Source organism: Anastrepha ludens, chromosome 6 (assembly GCF_028408465.1).
Source record: "Anastrepha ludens isolate Willacy chromosome 6, idAnaLude1.1, whole genome shotgun sequence".
Taxonomy (NCBI): Eukaryota; Metazoa; Arthropoda; class Insecta; order Diptera; family Tephritidae; genus Anastrepha; species Anastrepha ludens.
The window spans coordinates 127107663-127126478 of NC_071502.1; the positions used below are offsets into that span (position 1 = coordinate 127107663).

At 40.0% G+C, this 18816-nt stretch overlaps 1 protein-coding gene across 7 annotated transcripts in view; it reads right to left on the reverse strand.

Moving 5' to 3' along the window:
• Positions 1-18816, reverse strand: part of LOC128868345 (neurogenic protein mastermind) — a 204116-nt gene that overhangs the window by 13230 nt on the left and 172070 nt on the right. For 4 of the 7 annotated variants that reach the window (XM_054110331.1, XM_054110335.1, XM_054110333.1 and 1 more), the window contains one exon: positions 13248-15215. In XM_054110331.1, the coding sequence (XP_053966306.1) occupies positions 13248-15215 (1968 nt within the window). Of the gene's footprint in view, positions 1-13247; positions 15216-15504; positions 15752-18816 lie in introns of all 7 variants that reach the window. The other 3 variants (XM_054110337.1, XM_054110338.1, XM_054110336.1) reach the window with 1 other exon arrangement.

Here is an 18816-nt window from a genome sequence, read left to right on the forward strand (position 1 = left end):
AGATTGCAATTAATACTGTTATGGCCAATATGAATAAGGAGCATTTGATTCGGGCATGCAATCGTTTCCGGCCTGGATGGAGGAGGTTGTTGCAGCTAATGGAAATTTTATTGAATGATTTCTTCGTTTCGACCAACTTTATTCAAAATAAAAGCTAATTACTTTTACTCACAAGTTGCCCTCAAATACCATACGCATCCAATATACATTAGTTATATACATGTATATATAAGCTTATTTCGCCATATGTATATAAGCTTATCAGACCAGTGTAGAGCGGCTTGAATTTTTCCAGCATTGAAAAAATCAGAGTCAATCCTGAATGTATTTATCAATAATATTTTTTTCTAATGTACAATGCATGCGCTTTAAGGAAATGTCAATGATGGCTAGACCTTACATGCATTCCCAATTCAGCTAAAATGTTAAAGCGAAAACGTATATAAATAATTGAATTTCAGAGCCATATTTTAATACTGAAATTAACCATTTCGACCCCTTGGTGGACACCTAACTACGTCAATTGGTAAGAAGACACCATCCCAGGTATTCACATATGGATATAAAACACACAATGACATTCCAGTAATGAGAATGGGCGATAACAGCGGGAACTAATTTATTTTTATACCGAGAGCTTTGGAAGCTTATACGTCAATCACGAATAGAAAATGGGAAGAATGAAAAAATAAAGTCAATGACTCGGAAATTAGAAACAAAATGTAATACTTAAAAGAATTTTAATATTAGTTTATATTTTCGGTACAAAAAAACGAAATATACAGTGAGCGCAAATTTGTGCTCTTGTGAGCAAATTGGGTTATATTATCGCTCTGTTTCGCCTTACAGCAAACTCTTGGTAAACGGAAAATGCACACCCTCGAAAAAGCTTCTTTTGTTCGGTAATATTCATGTTATTGCAAGAAGTATTCGGCTATTTCCGTTTCCTTTCCGGCTCTCTGTGTGCATGTATGTATGCGGTGACTTTAGTGTGCCTTTTAGCTTCATTACGATGGATGGGGTAGGTTAACGCTTTTATTACAACAAAATACCGTTATCAAGTTAAGTCTATGCCATCATTCTTATTTGTTTTTACATGTAAATTATTTAATTTGTCATTCAACAAGATGAAAAAAGACAGCAAAAAATATGGTATGAAAAGAGAGACAGGAAGAAGTGTTGAAAATGAAATTGGTGGAGGTAAGCCGGAGCAGAAGGGATATCTGAAAAGGTTTGTAGAGTTTTAGGAAAAAAATTGTTGTAGGGTTTTAGGCGCTCACATAGTCGATTTTATTTTATTATCTTATTAAATAGTACAAAGATTTAAATTAATTAGAATAAAATTTTAAGAGATTCTCTGGAGAAGTTTCGCTCACTATGTGAGGTTATATGCAGAACAAAGTTAGGTTAATGTCTAGGGGTGTAGTGCCGAACAACAATCCTCTTTACGAAACAAGCATTTCAAACTCACCAGCTCTCTATATATAAAGAACAGGAACGAGAACTAACCAAGGTTCTGATTTCCTGAGTATGTGATTGTTATTATTTTTTATGCCCAAATATGTAGGTGTGGAAGTTTTCCTTATTATATGTATATTTCCAAATTAGAATGGAATCATTCTTGTTCAGATACTGATATTTAATAATAGTTCGTTATTGACTAGAATAATACCAATAGTAAAATGATCAATTCGGCTACAAATGAGCTGATTTATTTTAGATAAGAAAGTTTAAGACCCGTCAATTGAATAAAAAACGGTTCTGCCTCTGAAGGGCCATCACAGAAGCATCCTAGCAGCAACCGAATATCTAAAATATGAATCTTTAAAAATATAAAAATTTAACCAGCATTAATTTTATTTATGTGCCTAAAGTGAATGCCTTAAATTTTATTTCTTAGATTTTTAAAGGATGTCTTTTATTTTTTTAGGATTAGCTGATAGTGTGAGTTTGGACTAGTTTTTGAATGTTTAACCCATTACTACACCTGAAAGAAGTTTCATTTAATTTTGAGAAAAAACAAATTCTGTATACCCTTTTACTATGAAATAGATTATTTTGCAAGATGGAAATGGAATGGATGTTTTGTTTTTCATATTTTAACTAGTCTGAATTAGAATTTGTTTGGCTAGCATAAACAAGTATTTAAGTACAGATCCTAATATCCAGATATCGAGCAGTTCAAGTAAATCAATACTCGTTCGAAACTCATGCATTAGCAAAACGTTCGAAATTTTCGAACTCTTGAAAAAAGCGTTGCTCATTTTCCCGGTTTGTTCGAAAATGTGGGAACAAAATCTAATTGCAACAGATGACATTTCGGACATCGTCATGTTAAAAAATACCACTTGCTAAATTGAAAAAGAGATAGAACAGGAACTGGTTGAGCTGAAAAGTGAACTGGTAGTGTTCTAGTTCACAACTGTTATTTTTCCTGCAGGCACGTTTTCGCACACAAGCACAATCTGTGCACAGCACAAGCACAAGCACAAGCAAAACTCGATAATGCAAATATTTGCATTGAGATGATATGCCACATTCCAAGCAGCTGCATCAGTTACTGTTTTGCCGAGAGTTTGGAGCGCCTCCTTGAGAATAGCCGCCAGATTTGAATTTACATATTTATATATGTATGTACAAACATACTTTTATGAATACATGTTCATATAAATTTTGCATTTGGGGTTCCGATCTTCCATTTAAATGGATTGTTAAAAGTCCAATGTACATACATATATGTATGCATAAATACAGTTTTGCAGAAAAGACAATCTGATCAAATTTAAATATATTTTTAAACTCACGAGAAGTGAATACACAAATTTCTATTGTTTTACGTTGATAATTTTCTCCATCAGAACAAAACTGAAAAAATAACAATTGCTATAAATAAAACTTAGAAGCAATTCATCTAGTTGAGTTTTTAATATAACTTAAAAAAATTGAAACTCAATTTGAACCATGGAAAGATATACAATCGAACAACGCGTTAAAGTTATTCAGGCTTATTATGAAAACGGGCGTTCAAATCAAAATGCATATCGGTACTTCGTGAAGAAAATCATCTTCAATGATGAGGCACATTTTCGCCTCAGTGGATTCATCAATAAGCAGAATTACCGCATTTGGGTGAATGATAATTCAAGAGTGATTGCCGAAAAACCAATGCACCCATAAAGAGTGACTGTTTGGTGCGGTTTATGGACCGGCGGCATCATTGGGCCGTATTTTTTCCAAAATGAGGCCGGTCAGGCAGTTACTGTGAATAGTGTTCGCTATCGTAAGATGATAACGAACTTTTTATGGCCCGAATTGGAAGATATGGATGTGGACGATATGTGGTTTCAACAGGACGGTGCCACTTGTCACACAGCTAACGAAACAATGTCTCTTTTGCGCGAAAAATTTGATGGCCGAATAATCTCACGTCGCGGCGATGTCAATTGGTCGCCAAGATCATGTGATTTGACACCGTTGGACTTCTTTCTTTGGGGTTATTTGAAAGAAAAGGTGTACGTCGATAAGCCAGCAACAATTCAAGAGCTAAAGGATGAGATAATTCGGCACATTAACGGCATAAAACCTCAATTATGCCTCAGCGTCATCGAAAATTTGGACCATCGGATGGAGGTGTGCCGGCGAGGCCGCGGAGGTCATTTGGTCAATATTTTGTTTCATACGTAATTGAGCCACACCAATATTATCATAATAAAGAGAAATGACAATAATTTTCTAAAAAAAAATGTATTTTATTCAACACCGGCCCTTGAAACTTAACCACCCTTTATATACCTACATAGTGCATACATATGTTGTATATATACAATAATATATGTGCATGTAAAACTTTTAAAATTACCCTCTAAATTCATAATATATTACTAAATCCCTATTTCCTGGCTTTATATATATTAAATTCTTATACAACAAAAACTCTGATTTGGTTATCTGAAATAGGAATACGCGACGTATGAGTAACCAATAAATCAACGAAAATGTTGTAGGTATCAGGTCAGTCCATAAGTTCGTGCGTATTTTACCCATATTTTAACTTTTTGTACGATTTTTGTATACAAAAAATTATTCGCGGAATCTAACGGAACTATTTATATTTTCTTTGATATATTGTGCATTCAACAAGTGATTTTAATCGCGGATAGAAGGACGTGTTGTTAAAAAATAAAATGGAATCTTCGTACGCGTATAAGAGGCATATTTTGTATTTTTTTTATAAAGGGCCACACAGCAAACGCCATTTTATTCCATTTATTCCCTTATTGAAAAACCCTTTATAAGTGGTAAAAATTCAACAACTGCTGCTGCAGAATTAAACACTGTTCATGGAGAGGATACCGTGAGTTTAAGGACTGCGTAAAAGTGGTTTTCAAAATTCCGAAGTGGTAACTCGAACTCGTGGAAGCTGAGCCAAATTTGACAGTCGATATGATAGCTCAGGGGTTAAATTCATCGCATGGAACAGCTCACAGACACCCGGTTCAGTTGGAAAAGGTTTCAAAGCTGGGAAAATGGGTTCCGCATAGACTTGCCGTTGCCAACCTTCAGTAGAGAGTGAACGTGTGTTCTCAGCTGCTGCAACGGCTTGAAAATGAAAGTTTTTAGAACCGTATCGTTACTGGTGATGAAAAATGGGTCCTTTAAAATAATCCTGTTCGCAAACGCCAATGGTTAGATAAAGATGAAACACCAGAACCGACCCCTAAAGATGGCCTTACCCCCAAGAAGATTCTCCCGTCTATTTGGTGGGATATGGCCGGTATTGTTTATTATGAACTTCTGGAACCAGACGATAACTGCTGATTATTATTCCCATCAGCTATCAAACCTGAATGAGGCACTAAAAAAACTCGACCGTCTTTAGTGATTAGACGCAAAGTTTTGTTTCACCACGACAACGCAAGACCTCATACCGCAAGGAAAATATTAGGCCATACATACAAACATTCCACCATACTCTCCGGATATTGCACCTTGGGATTATCACCTTTTCCGTGGACTTCAATCCGATGTGAGTAACACGAACTACTCCTCAAAAGAAGCTATAAAGAGGGATATCGAAGCCTATTTTGGCTCCAAGGACAAAAAATTTGTTGAGCAGGGAATTACATATTTTCCTAAACGTTGGAAAGACATTGTAAATAATGAAGCAAAATATAGTATTATTGATTAATAAAACTTTAAACATCTTTTTTTTATTTTTTATTAATTTTAAAACCACCTTTAAAAAACGCACGAACTTATGGACTAACCTGATACAATAAATTGCGACGTACCAACCTTAGGCTCGTAAGTATGTATGTACAAATTTATCCATATATGTATAAATGTGTATTCATATGCATATATTACAAGAAGCAAATTACATGTCAATTCCTCTTCACCCTTCAACTTCAAGTTGTTGAAGCACTGCCTTTACATCTAGTAACAAACACTGATCCCAAATGATTCTCAAAATGCAAATTCATTTCTTGTATATATAAATCTGTCAAAAGTTTTATTAACTAATAGCCTCCGCGAGGGTAGGCACCTTGCCGTGGTGCGGAGGCTTAGTCGAATCATTAATCAGGCCTTATCATTGGATGGCAGTGGGTTCGTTTACGTAAATTCCAGTAATAAACGAGTTCACTCCACTCCTATGGTTCGGACTGTATTTTTGAACGATGACCAAGTTCTGCCAACTGGGTTGGAACAAGATGTAACACGACCCGTGCCGAGGTTCAGCCTGGCTGGGGACCCAGATCAAAAATAGCCCAGTCGTGAACGGAGTGCTCCGGATCCCTGGCGACCTCCGGTTCTATCTAGCCTTACCTGTGCACGCGGACCTCTGTGCAGGCGGACCTCCCTTGTCCGACACTCGTGGGACCAAAAATGGAGAAAAATTTAAAGAAACACAATTCTAACAAGGAGGACGGTCCTCCCAAAAACGGAGGTGAACCCGACTGCTGCCACAGCTGCGAGCAAGGTAGTGGTCAGACCGCCAGTAAGAGGAGGCAGAGGGGGCTTGAGCGATAGGGCTGGCCCCAGTACGAGTACTGCAGAAGGCAACGGGGGACGAGGAGGCTTGGGAAAACCGGTCTCCAAGCGACCAACACCAGGAGTTACGGGATCAACTCCGCTTAGGGCGAGCAATCCCCATTTCATATCAACCTCTTTCAGGGGACGGGGGTCGGCACCTGCTTCCAGGTTTAACCGGCAGGTTGCCATAGAAGGGCCTAGTACCTCTAGGCGAAGTACTATTGTAGGGCAGGGGGGACAGGCTAAACATGTCCGCCCCTCTAAGCAAAGCAACTACGAGAAAAAGGCGGCCAGTAGGGTCTTATTTAAACTAGGAGAAGTAGCAACAGAACAGCTAACAGAAGAACAGGCCAAATCGCAGGAATGGGCAAAGGGAGTAATATCCGACTGGGGTAAACCGGCGGGTGCTACTCCTAAAAGGCAACGTTCTGCAGAGAACGTAAAATAAAAGGTCGCCAAAAAGCTAAATACTCAACATTCAGTGAGGTCATAAAAGGCGGCGGTGAGATACTGGCCGTCATTGACAAGGGAGAGGAGGAAGGGAACATTCCTAAGGAAAAATGGAGGTGGATTGAGGAGGCTATCGCCGAAGTTTACCTCCAGATTCTAGAGGAACACCCCGGACCCCCTCCCCTTTGCCATGACGCAGGCTGGTATCAAGGCAGAGCAAAGGTCATCGCCTGCGAGGACGAACCTGCTTTGGACTCAGTTGAGGAGGTTGACAAAGCCGGCTTGCGTAGCGATACGGAAGAAGGGTTGGTCTGTAGCCAGAGCTCAACCGATTCTTAGAGGCTGACCGGTGTGGGGCCGCTTTTCAACGAAGAGGATCTTCTTGCTGACACTGAGGGTGGGGAGATCTCGGAGGAGGACGTTGATGTCACGATGGTGGAGACGAAACGGACAGATTCACATGAAGCTGATCCAAATTAATCTCCACCACTCTAAACTTGCGTTCGCGCACCTTTCCGTCCGCTTGGCTGCCGGTGGAGTTGACGTAGCCCTCATTTAAGAGCCATGAATATGCGGCAACAAAATCTGTGGACTCTAGCTAGAAATAATATCAATATTTTCTTGCTTCCACAGCTCAGTATCGGCGACTTGGTGGCGGCAAGCATCGAGCTTGGGAAAACCGGCTTTTGGCTTGCCTCCGCCTATATGGCCCACGAAAAAGACGCCCCGCCGGAAGAGGTTCGGGTGCTCGTAAAAGAGGCAGCTCTGAAGAAGAAACAACTGGTTGTCCCCTGCGACGCAAATGCACATAACACCCTGTGGGGGAGTAGCGACACTAACGCTAGAGGTGAGTCTTTACTTGATTTTATCTTAGAAAGCAAAATTAGTGTGTTGAATTTAGGCTCAGAGCCGACCTTTGTCACAATGAATAGAGAGGAAGTTCTGGATATCACTCTGGCTTCCGACATGTTTTCCAACTACGTTAAGAGATGGCGCGTTTCAAACGAAAACTCGTTCTCAGACCATCGATACATCGAATTTGAAATCGACATTAGATCCCCTCAAGTCGGTAAGTTTAGAAATATACGAAAAACCGACTGGGGAGCTTGCAATAATAAACTAAAAACTTTATTGGCAAAGATAGCCCTCAAAGACCCCACTACAAGTGGGGAGCTGGATAAATTGGTTAATCAGGTAACTAAAGCAATGAATATCTCTTTAGCAGCTAGTTGCCCGGCTGTCAGACCCAGAGGAAAGTCCAAACCACCTTCGTGGACCAAGCAACTAACCTCGCTACAAAAACACCATAGAACGTTATTCAACCTCGCCAAGGCCACGAGAAGGTCAGAGGACTGGGAAGCCTATAAGGCTGAACTGAAAAAGTATAAGAAAGCAGTCAGAACTGCGCAACGTGAATCCTGGAAAAATTATTGCAAAGGAATTGAGGAAACTTCAGAAGCGGCCAGATTAAGAAAAATTCTTTCAAAGACGCCATATAACCTAGGCTATCTACAAGGTCACGAGAATACATGGACGACGTCAAGCGAGGAATCATTAGGTCTTCTACTAGATACACACTTCCCAGGAAACAAGCCGGCGGAACAAAATGATTCTGCTAATCATGAAAGGCAATCCAACTTATGAAGTCTATGAGTCACAAACGCAAAGATTAAATGGGCCATCAACACTTTTGGTCCTTATAAATCACCTGGACTAGACGGTGTATATCCTGTGGAATTGCAGAAATCACGGGGTATTGCCTCACCGTTCATTAAAATCGTCATTAGAAGTTGTCTTAACATGGGCTACATTCCGCTAGGATGGAGAGAGACAAAAGTCTCTTTCATACCCAAGGCAGGCAGGTCCTCACACACTAACCCCAAAGACCAATTAGTCTTACGCCTTTCCTCCTCAAAATTCTAGAGAGGATAGTGGACGAGTACATACGGGGCGCTATACCAATAAATAAATTCTCCCTGGCGCAGCATGCTTATACTAAGGGGAAATCTACAGAAACCGCCTTACACTCGCTTGTCGGGTTGGTGGAAAAATGTTTATCAGATAAAGAGTTTGCCACGGTTGTCTTCGTAGATATAGAAGGCGCCTTCAACAATATAAATGCGAGCGCTATAGTAGATGCTTTAGAAGACTTTGGAGTTGAACCACACGTTGTTGCCCTGATAGAAGCAATATTCGTCAGAAGGAAGGTAACGGCAAACTTAGGCAGCACTACCCTAAGCAGACAGGTCATATTAGATAGGAAAGTCACATGGAAACCTAATATTGAGGAAAGAATAAGGCCAACGTTGCATTATATACTTGCAAAAGAGCGGTCGGTATTAAATGGGGGTTAACACCTCGCGTTACTCATTGGCTATTTACTTCGGTAGTTAGACCAATCTTAATATATGGAATACTTGTAGGGTGGCCATCTACTCTAAAGGCGAGTTACGCTAAAATCATGAGTAAGGTCCAAGAGAACAGCTCTTTTATGCATCTCTGGTGCTTTAAGGACTACCTCAAACAAAGCGCTAGAAGTACTAATCAATTTGCCTGCACTAAATCTCGTTAGGAAAAACGTGGCCGCCCCCTCGGCGCTTAGACTCAAAAGTATGGCGCTATGGAAAGAACGGCGGTTTGGCCACGCCTGTATTTTGCACACTCTGAACAGTCACAAACAAGAAATAGACTTTTCTACTCCTAGACTTACCTTCGGCAAGCTCTTCAAAGACAAGTATACCGTCAAAAAGGGAGTGGCAAACACCAAGGCCATGGAGAAGGGGCTCCAAGCTAGACGATCAAGTTGGCTATGGAGTATTTTCGAAAGAATGAGGACTGGAACTATCCGTTCGACTACCAGACTACTGCAGCGTCTATCACGCAGAGGTTCTAGCTATAAAAGAAGTGGCTACATACCTAAATTTGCATGCCGTAACAAAAACGACTATAAACATATTCTCGGATAACCAAGCGGCTATTAAATCAATGAATGCGGCTATACTAAGATCAAAAGTTGCACAGGAATGCCGAGCAGCCCTACATGATATTAGCGTCGTATTCAAGGTCAGCCTTATTCGGGTTCCGGGACATAGAGATATCGAGGGAAACTGTAAAGCTGATGAGCTAGCCAAAAAGGTACTGCTCTTCAACTGCTCAGTGATAAAAGTACCATTGGAATACCTTTGGCCACGAGGAAATTAATAGTAAAAAACAACATTATTCAAGAGGTCAATAGGTCATGGGAAGAAGAAGATACATGCGTAACATCCAGGCTACTATGGCCGCAAATAAACAAGAAAAGAACAAAGGAATTACTTAGCCTGTCAAGAGAAAATATCGCCAAGGTCGTGGCTTGTGTCAGCGGCCACTGGCTATTTGGAAGGCATTCCTTGAGACTAGGAGTATTCTCCCATGAATGTTGTAGAAGCTGCAGCGATGAGGAGGAGGAAGGAACAGTAGAGCACTTCCTTTGCAATTGTCCAGCCTTAGCTAAAATCAGAGCAGGTTGTCTAGGTAAACACTTTTTCAATTCTCTTACAGAACTATCTGGCGCGGGGATTAGACCAATCCTGCGCTTCATAAGAGCCTCAGTATTGTTTCACGAAAGTAACTAAACAAGGTTCCCGTGTCGCACGGTGGTATCACAACGTACCTGTGAGGTCTAAGTGAGTTGGTCATACGGACCGACTGCCACCCCAACCTAACCTAACCTATTAACTAATAGATTTGGTTCTTCTTAATTTCCGTAATTAAAGGCCAGTTTTATTCTATGAAAATTTAATATTTTGAAAATATGTACAGGCTGAACGATATGAAGTGTTACCAACTTCACACTGCTTGTATCTGTAAAACAGCTCATGACGTCAACGTCAAAATTGTTCTAATGACAGTTCAATATATTGTATATATGCCATCAAAAGCATTTGCGTCTCAGTTTTGTTGAATTTGTGATGGAAGTGATGGAATCCAAACGTAATAGTGTGATTGCGTTTTTTTTGGCCTGAAAATCACAACCAGTCATTGCTCGTGAGCTCAGTCACCTCAAAGTGATTTAAATGTTTGTGTATCGCACTATAAAACATTACAATGATACTGGTAGCATTGCAAATCGCTATGGAGGTGGACCAAAAAAAACCGCAACAACGCCAGAAATGGTTTGAAAGTGAAGGCTCGACTTGAACGAAATCCACGTCGAAGTGGAAGAAAAATGGCCAAATAACTTGCGATAGCAAGACAGCATTCGACACATATTGAAAAATGAGCTCAAGGTCAAGGCTTACAAGTTCCAAAAAGCACACGATCTTTCTCCCCAGCAAAAAAAGGTTCGGTGCGAAAGAGCAAAGGGTTGTTGCGCTTACACGAACGTGGTGAATTTTCTAACATTGTGTTTTCTGATGAAAAAAATTTCCCAATTGAGCAGTTCGTAAACACTCAAAACGATCGTGTTTATGTGACCGAACGCTTATACGAGAATTTGAGCCTACGTATGGCCACTCGAAGCAAAGTCCCATCGCAAGTAATGGTTTGGGCCGCAGTGACCGCTGATGGACGCTCTCCAATCGTTTTTATCGAGCCTGGTGTCAAAATTAATGCGACTTATTATCGGGAAAATGTTTTTGCCTAGTATAGCGCGCATACTTTAGCCAATCAGTTTTGGCACTAATGTATTATATTGCGACAATATTTTACATTAATAAACTCACAAATGGACAACCAAAGAACTAGTGCAAACAGCACTTGGCGTGGGACACGGTTTATTCGTTTTAAGTAAACGATATACCAATGAATACGGCGGGTTGTGGGTGGTTACTGTAAAGAGCACTGTATTCCTGCAAATTGACTCGTGTGCAGAGATAAAATAAGGGAGAACAAGTAGAAGAGCGAGAAGGATAGAGAATATTTGGTTTGTAAAATGTAAGAGCGCAAACGTGCAGCAGATTTCGGAAAATTCTGTGTGAGGTCCGAAATAATATTGTGTTTGTAAGCCTTTCAATATCGTGCTATGTTGAATATATTGTTGATTTATTTGGAGGTACCACAATCTGTTTTTGTTTTGATAAATTAAAAAAATTTAATTTCTTCTTTTGGTTTCTTTCTTGTCTATCCCATATACAGGGCGCTTGTCGTGTGTTTGTAACCCATGCACATTTTAATGCGACTAATACTATTGTAATACTATGCATATGTGTGCATTTATGTTCCACTACCCATTTATGCATGCAGAAGTCCATTAATGTTAATTAAATTAAATAAGAGGATTCTTCTGTTAGGAGTGGAGCAAACTGCGCTGAAAGGAAGAAAACACGACCACATTTGAAAGAGAACGGATAATGTCAGCGAGAGGCACTCACAGTTATGCAATTGATTGAGGTAAAAACACATCATTATTAAAGTGCTAAATTCGACTAGGCTTGCTGTTGTTGCCTATTGACGCATTGTTATTGAGGAGTGTGTAAGCGAAAAAAATATATAAAATATAAGTATGTACGATAGCGTTACGTTATCCTGTACACACTAACCATGAAATGTACCCGATTCACAAGAAAATTTAAATCTGATTGTGTTGCTTTGCAAAAGTGGACGGGGGAGTACATCAGAGCTGAAGAACGAATATACCTATGGCTGTTAGGTGTTGGTTAATTTTTTGTATCGGGGCTAAAAAGGAGGATTCTTTTAGCTTTCTATTAAAAATAGTAAGGGAGAATGGGGAGTTGTAGACGGGTTTTGTTTTTGGACCCGTATTACTCAAAATCTTAATATTCTGCATATGTCAACGATGGAATCTTTAGTCAATGAATACTGGAAGCTATTGGTATGGCCTATTTAACAAAACTACAATTTTCCTTAAAATTAAAATTGTATATAATAATATAAAATATAATACCAAATACAAAAATGTGGGGAGTTGTGAGACACCATGGTTTAAATCAATAAAAATTACTTATTTTAGTTGTTAGTTCTTTATTAAGATGAAAAATGATTTATCTAATATATATCGTATGCCCGACCAACAGATCGTATTGCCTTTTTCTCAACCAAAATTTCCTTGATTGCAACCAATAATAAATTTGCATCGATCGTTGTTTTACTTGACTCACTCACATACCTATGACGCAGCATGATAAATGAGAAATCTACGAAAAAGCGGAAAAACAATAAAAACTCAAATTTAACCAAAACTTTCATGATATATATACAAACAATGCATGAATATTGCGAGGTACTTATGAAAGATGCGTTAAAACGTCGAAAAAAACGGTGTCTCACAACTCCCCACATTTGTTGTCTTACAACTCCCCAAATCGTTTTTTTTTATAAATGGCTGCGTAGTCATAAACACATCGAACGTTCATGCCCAAGTGAATGTGTAAATTCAAAGCTAATAGGACAATTATTAATTTGTATATATTAACATTTGCAATTTGCTTCAACAACTGATCGAATGTATCGCAAAACAAATGATGAAAAAAACTTAACGAGAAATTCCAAAACACAGTAACTGGAGAGACGCGTCGAATGCGTGTAAATATGACCAATGCTAGCTGAAAAGTGAGATCGCATCGAGAACACTTGTTGACACTTAAAATCGAATATAACCAAATGAATAATGCCGAAAGGTAACAATGTCTCACAACTCCCCATTTTCCCCTATAAATTAAAGTCAAAAGTTGAGTCATCAATATTTAGACTTGTGTAATATAAATATTAAGTACATACATATGTACGAATAAATGGTGCTTAAAGTTTTAACGGCAACCACTTACCTGGATACCATGCCCGCCGCCTTGTTGACTTATGTGCAGCTGTTGCGTTTGCTTCATTTGCAAGGTTGTAGTTGTCGACTGCTGCTGCTGTTGATGCATATTTGGACCTGCTTGCGTGCCACCGGTATTACCGCCACCTGCATTAATGCCTCCAGCAGACCCATTTTGATTGCCTTGTCCATTGGGACCGCCTAAATTTGGACCGCTGCCCATGCCACTAGAGCCGCTGTTCACGTTCGGCGACGGTCCACTTTGAGGTCCTCCCCGCTGTTGTGCATTAGCCTGCTGTTGTTGCTGCGACATTTGCTGTGGCGTTATGTTGGGTTGACCTCCATTGCCACCACCTCCGCCCATACCAACGCCTACACCTACACCGCCCGCACCGCCTGCAGCGCGATTGGGCCCTTGCATAAATGTTTGCCCAGCGTTGTTTTGATTACTTGCTGCTCCCATCGGTGAGTTATAAGACGAGTATTGCTGTTGGGGATTCGATTGCTGTTGTTGCGATTGCGGCTGACCGGGTTTCGGGAAACTGCCGGCTCCCGCCCCGGGCCCCATCTTAGGTCCATTCGAGCCATGCGAGTGCTGAGTTGCTTGCGTATGTGTGTGCGATTGTTGTTGCTGTTGGTGCATTTGTGCCTGTTGTTGTAGCCGCTTGAGATCAAAGTCATTTTGTGACGAGTAGAATAGCTCCTGTTTTATGTCAAGGAACGACTGTTGCATACCAACCCCTGCACCGGGACCACCCATGGGCCCATTTCCAGGACCCTTTTGTTGAAATTGTGGAGGTAAATGTTGTTGCTGTTGTGGGCCATTGGACCCCATGCCAAAATCGTTACCAAAACTACCATAATCACTGTAGCGTCCACTTCCGCCCATTAATTGCGCCTGCTGCGACTGATGCATTGGCGGCCGAGGGAAAGCACCTATCCCACCCATCGCGTTTTTATGCTGATGCTGCTCCGCCATTTGTTTCAGGGTTTGCGCAGCTAAAGAATTCATCGATCCGCTATCGGGACCGTTCAGGAATTGCCTCATCTTGTTCAATGTTTGGGGATCGGAGTGTGGGGGCCCGTTAAGATTATTATTTGCACCTCCAACGCTCATACCGTTGCCACCACCACCAAACGCGGCGTTAAAATCTGCCATTGCATTTTCTGATTTCACATTTAGACTATTGATAAGGTCCTGAGCATTTGGTGGCTCCACCTTAATGCCATCCTCGGTTTTAATATCTAAGAGAGGCTTTTCGTCGAAGCTAAATAAGTCTGGATTGAAATCTTGCAAATCGTTAATGATGTCATCACCCATGAGATCGGGGAAACCAGGAAAATTGCTATTGGGACCACCCTCTTTTTCCAAACCAACCAAATCAGGAAAGTCCTGGTCTGGTTCGCGTTTGCATTCCACCAAATTGGCTAAGCCGCCAAGACCGCCCCCCACACCCACTTTTTGCTGCTGCTGCGTTGTATTCGAATTATTGTGCCCACCCATTAAGTTGCTGCCAATGCCACCCGGTACATTATTACCGCCCATGCCATTGCCTCCATTAGCACCACCACTGTTGCCAGGATTTCCGCGCCCATTGTTCGGTATGCCCCCGCCACCAGTGCCGCCGCCACCTTGCGGATCGTTTGGCCCACCAGAACCACCGCTATGGCCACCACTCGCTGAACCACAGCCCACGCCGCCGCTGCCACCCACGTCGGGCTCACTCTTCACCGAGGTGTTTGTGAGCGCCTTCACTGTGACATTCGTACTTATCTGTTGTGGTTGCGAGTTGGCCGCTGAGGTGGTAAACTCCAATTTTTGCACAATATGCACTGAGAATTTTGTTAGATTTTCGGACCCGTTATTGTTATTATTATTGTTGCTGTTGTTATTGTTATTTGGCAGTTTATGTGGTGGTTCGTAGTTGTCAGCTCCATTGTCAACGTCGTCCGCTAGTCGTTTTGGAAATTTTTGTTGCTGAAACGAGTAAAAAAATGTGGATAAAGTTTTAGAATTTTTTAATGAAGATTCATATGTTCATGTCATATTCTTAGAAGATTATAATGTAATAGTTAATACAATAATCAAACGCAGCTCGCTATTTTAATACCCGGAAAAAGTTATCGGATAACGAAATACGGCAATAGCGAGCATTCCTGTACATCCTAATTATTTATTAAATATTATTTAAGAATAGCAATAATACACGATACAATAACATATGGTGAACTATAATACGTATACACAGTTAAGTTTTACCATTTACCCAAATATTCATTAAAGTGATTGAATTATTTCCTTTTCAAGCAACACAGCATAAAAATGAAAGGCATCGAGGAGCTCCGTCAAAACTTTCATGTAACATTCAACCGGCACTTTATTTCGGTTTACGTTGATTTGTTTTACACTTTCATTTTTCTCTTATTTCGGCGAACAAAAGCTTTATGCAGCTCCAATTGGCATAGTGTAGTGTATTTGGTTATAATTACAGTTAAAATTTTTGCAGTTTGTTTCTAAATATAAATATATTTGAATAAATCAGATTTTTTATTTTTTTATTTATAACTTTTTACTTTGCTATTAAATTGAAGTTCTATTCACTTCTGTAACTGGTATTACCAACTAATAGAAAAACTGTATGTTTATACCTAGTAAAAATGTTTCATGTGCTGAGTTAGGCTTCCTGCGCAAAAGCTTTTTTAATTTTTCATATCATATAAGGGCGAATTCATATAACGGTAAAGCGTTGTTTGCAGAACATTTCATAAGTATACAAGAATTCGGATATTTTCATTATCGTTTTTCGGTGGCCATATTAGCATTACATGCTACCATTCTCCCTGGAAAAAATCTTTTGATATTGCGTTTCGAAATTTTTGTTTTTGAATTGAAAAAATGAATACATAAGAAATATAAATGGGCCGCTTATTTTCTTTAGCCTGACTTTTATTGTAAAGTTATGTGCTCATTAGACAACATTCTTCTGAATGTGGTCGTAATCATAAAAACCAAGTTCTAAATTTATCCATCTTAAGCGTCATAATGACGATATGCCTTTTGGAAAGGCAAAAGAGGATTTGTTAAATTTTGAAACTATTGAGAACGAATTATTAGCATGTTTTTACGCAGATCTTCTATAATAAAAGTACAAGATTTAGGTAAATCTCCTACTTAGGTATACTGTTTTAAATTTTATTGTAAATATAAGAGTTCTGTGAATAGAACAACAAACACTGAACACGATTTATAAGGGTATCGGGTAGACAATACAATCCTGAAGTAAAGCCAAACAAAATTTAAAAAATGCCACAGAAAAAAATATAAAGAAATCATAAAATTTTTAATTCATCAATGTTTATAACAGGTGATTTTTTAGCTATTATCTTTTTAAACAGTTGGTTTAAACAGCTGACGTACGTTTCGTGTTTTGTTTCACTGTCAAACATCTTCATGTTGGTCTATAATTTAACCATGAATCGTCTTACAAACGAACAACGCTTGCAAATCATTGAATTTTATTATAAAAATGCGTGTTCTGTTAAGAAAGTTTATCGCGCGCTTCTTCCATTTCATGGTCAGTTTAATCGACCCACTGAAGCGGCTATTCGAGCTTTTGTGACTAAATTTAGAACCAAATTTACATTATTGAACATCAAACCACCAACACGCTTACGTGGAGTGCGAACTGAAGAAAATATAGTACGAGTATCGCAGCTGTATCGGTCAGTGTTAATGATGACCATCAATTATCGATTCGCCGCCTTTCGCAGCAATTGGGCCTCTGTTACTTAACAACGTGGAAAAGGAAACGTTGCAAAAGGATTTAGGTGTGAAGCCTTTCAAAATACAGCTGGTGCAAAAATTGAAGCCGTCGACCTACCGCAACGCAGGATTTTTGGTGAATGGGATCTTGGAAAGTTGGCCGAAGATCCACTTTTTTATCGAAAAATTGTGTTCAGCGACGAAGCTCATTTTTTGATCAATGGGTACCTAAATAAGCAGAATTGTCGATTTTGGAGTGAAGATCAGCCAGAAGAATTGCAAGAGCTATCAATGTATCCAGAAAAAGTCACAGTTTGGTGCGGTTATGGGCTGGAGGTATCATTGGACCGTACTTCTTCAAAGATGCAGCGAATCGTAACGTAACTGTGAATGGTGAGCGCTACCGTGAAATGATATCCAACTTTTTTTTTGCCCAAAATGCAAGAGCTTGACTTGCATGCCATGTGGTTTCAGCAAGACGGTGCCACATGCCACACAGCACGCGTAACAATGGACTTGTTGAGAGGTGAGTTCGGTCAACATTTTATTTCACGTTCGGGACCTGTCAATTGGCCACCCAGATCGTGCGATATAACGCCTTTACATTATTTTCTGTGGGGCTATGTTAAAGCTCATGTCTATTCAGACAAGCCTGCTTCAATTAACGCATTGGAAGACAACATTAAAGCATTTATATGTGAGATACCGGCCGAAACTTTGGAAAGAGTTATCCAAAATTATACTAAGCGGGTGGACCATTTGAAGCGCAGTCGCGGTAAACGTTTGCATGAAAGACTATATATCTATAATGTATAATACTATCGATTTAAATAAAAATGTCATGCATTTTTCTCAATTTTACGTGTGTTTTTTTGAAAAACTTTCCTATAGCTCCTAAAAAATCACCCTTTATTATATAATACTTCAGAAATAAAAAAAATTGTAATTAAATTATTGATATATCGTGCCAAACCCAAGAAGAGCTTGCTGAATCATTGGGCGTTGATAAATCAACCGTTTGCAAGCGTCTAAAAGCGATGGGAATGATCCAAAAGCAAGGACATTGGGTCCCGTACGAGTTGAAGCTGCGCGACGTCGAACGGCGACTTTTTACGTGCGAATTGCTGATCGAGCGACAAAATCGGAAGGGTTTTTTGCATCGGGTGGTGACTGGCGACGAAAAATGGATCCACTACGATAACCCAAAACGCAAAAAATCATGGGGTTTGCCCGGCCACGCATCAACGTCGACGGCCAAGCAGAATATTCACGGCAAGAAAATCATGCTCTGCATTTGGTGGGATCAAGTCGGCGTCGTATATTTTGAGCTGCTCCAACCGGGCGAAACAATCACGGGGGATCGTTACCGACTGCAATTGATGCGTTTAAGCCGGGCATTGAAAGAAAAACGGCCGGAAACGGTAAAAAGGCACGACAAGGTTATTTTGCAACATGACAACGCTCGGCCGCATGTTGCTCAACCTGTCAAAAAATACCTTGGAACGCTTGCCTGGGAAGTGTTACCCCACCCGCCGTATAGTCCAGACATAGCTCCCTCCGATTATCATTTGTTCCGGCATATGAGTCTCGATTTGGCAGACCAGCGGTTCTCCTCGTACGAGGCTACCAAAATATGGGTTGAGTCATGGATAGCCAAGCAGCGGCCAGAATTTTGGAGAAACGGCAACCGGAAATTGCCCGAAAGATGGGCGAAAGTTGTAGCTAGCGATGGCCAATACTTCGAATAAAATATTTTGTACCGTTTTTTCACAATAAAGCCCCAAATCTTCGAAAAAAACCTTTAAAACTAATTCAA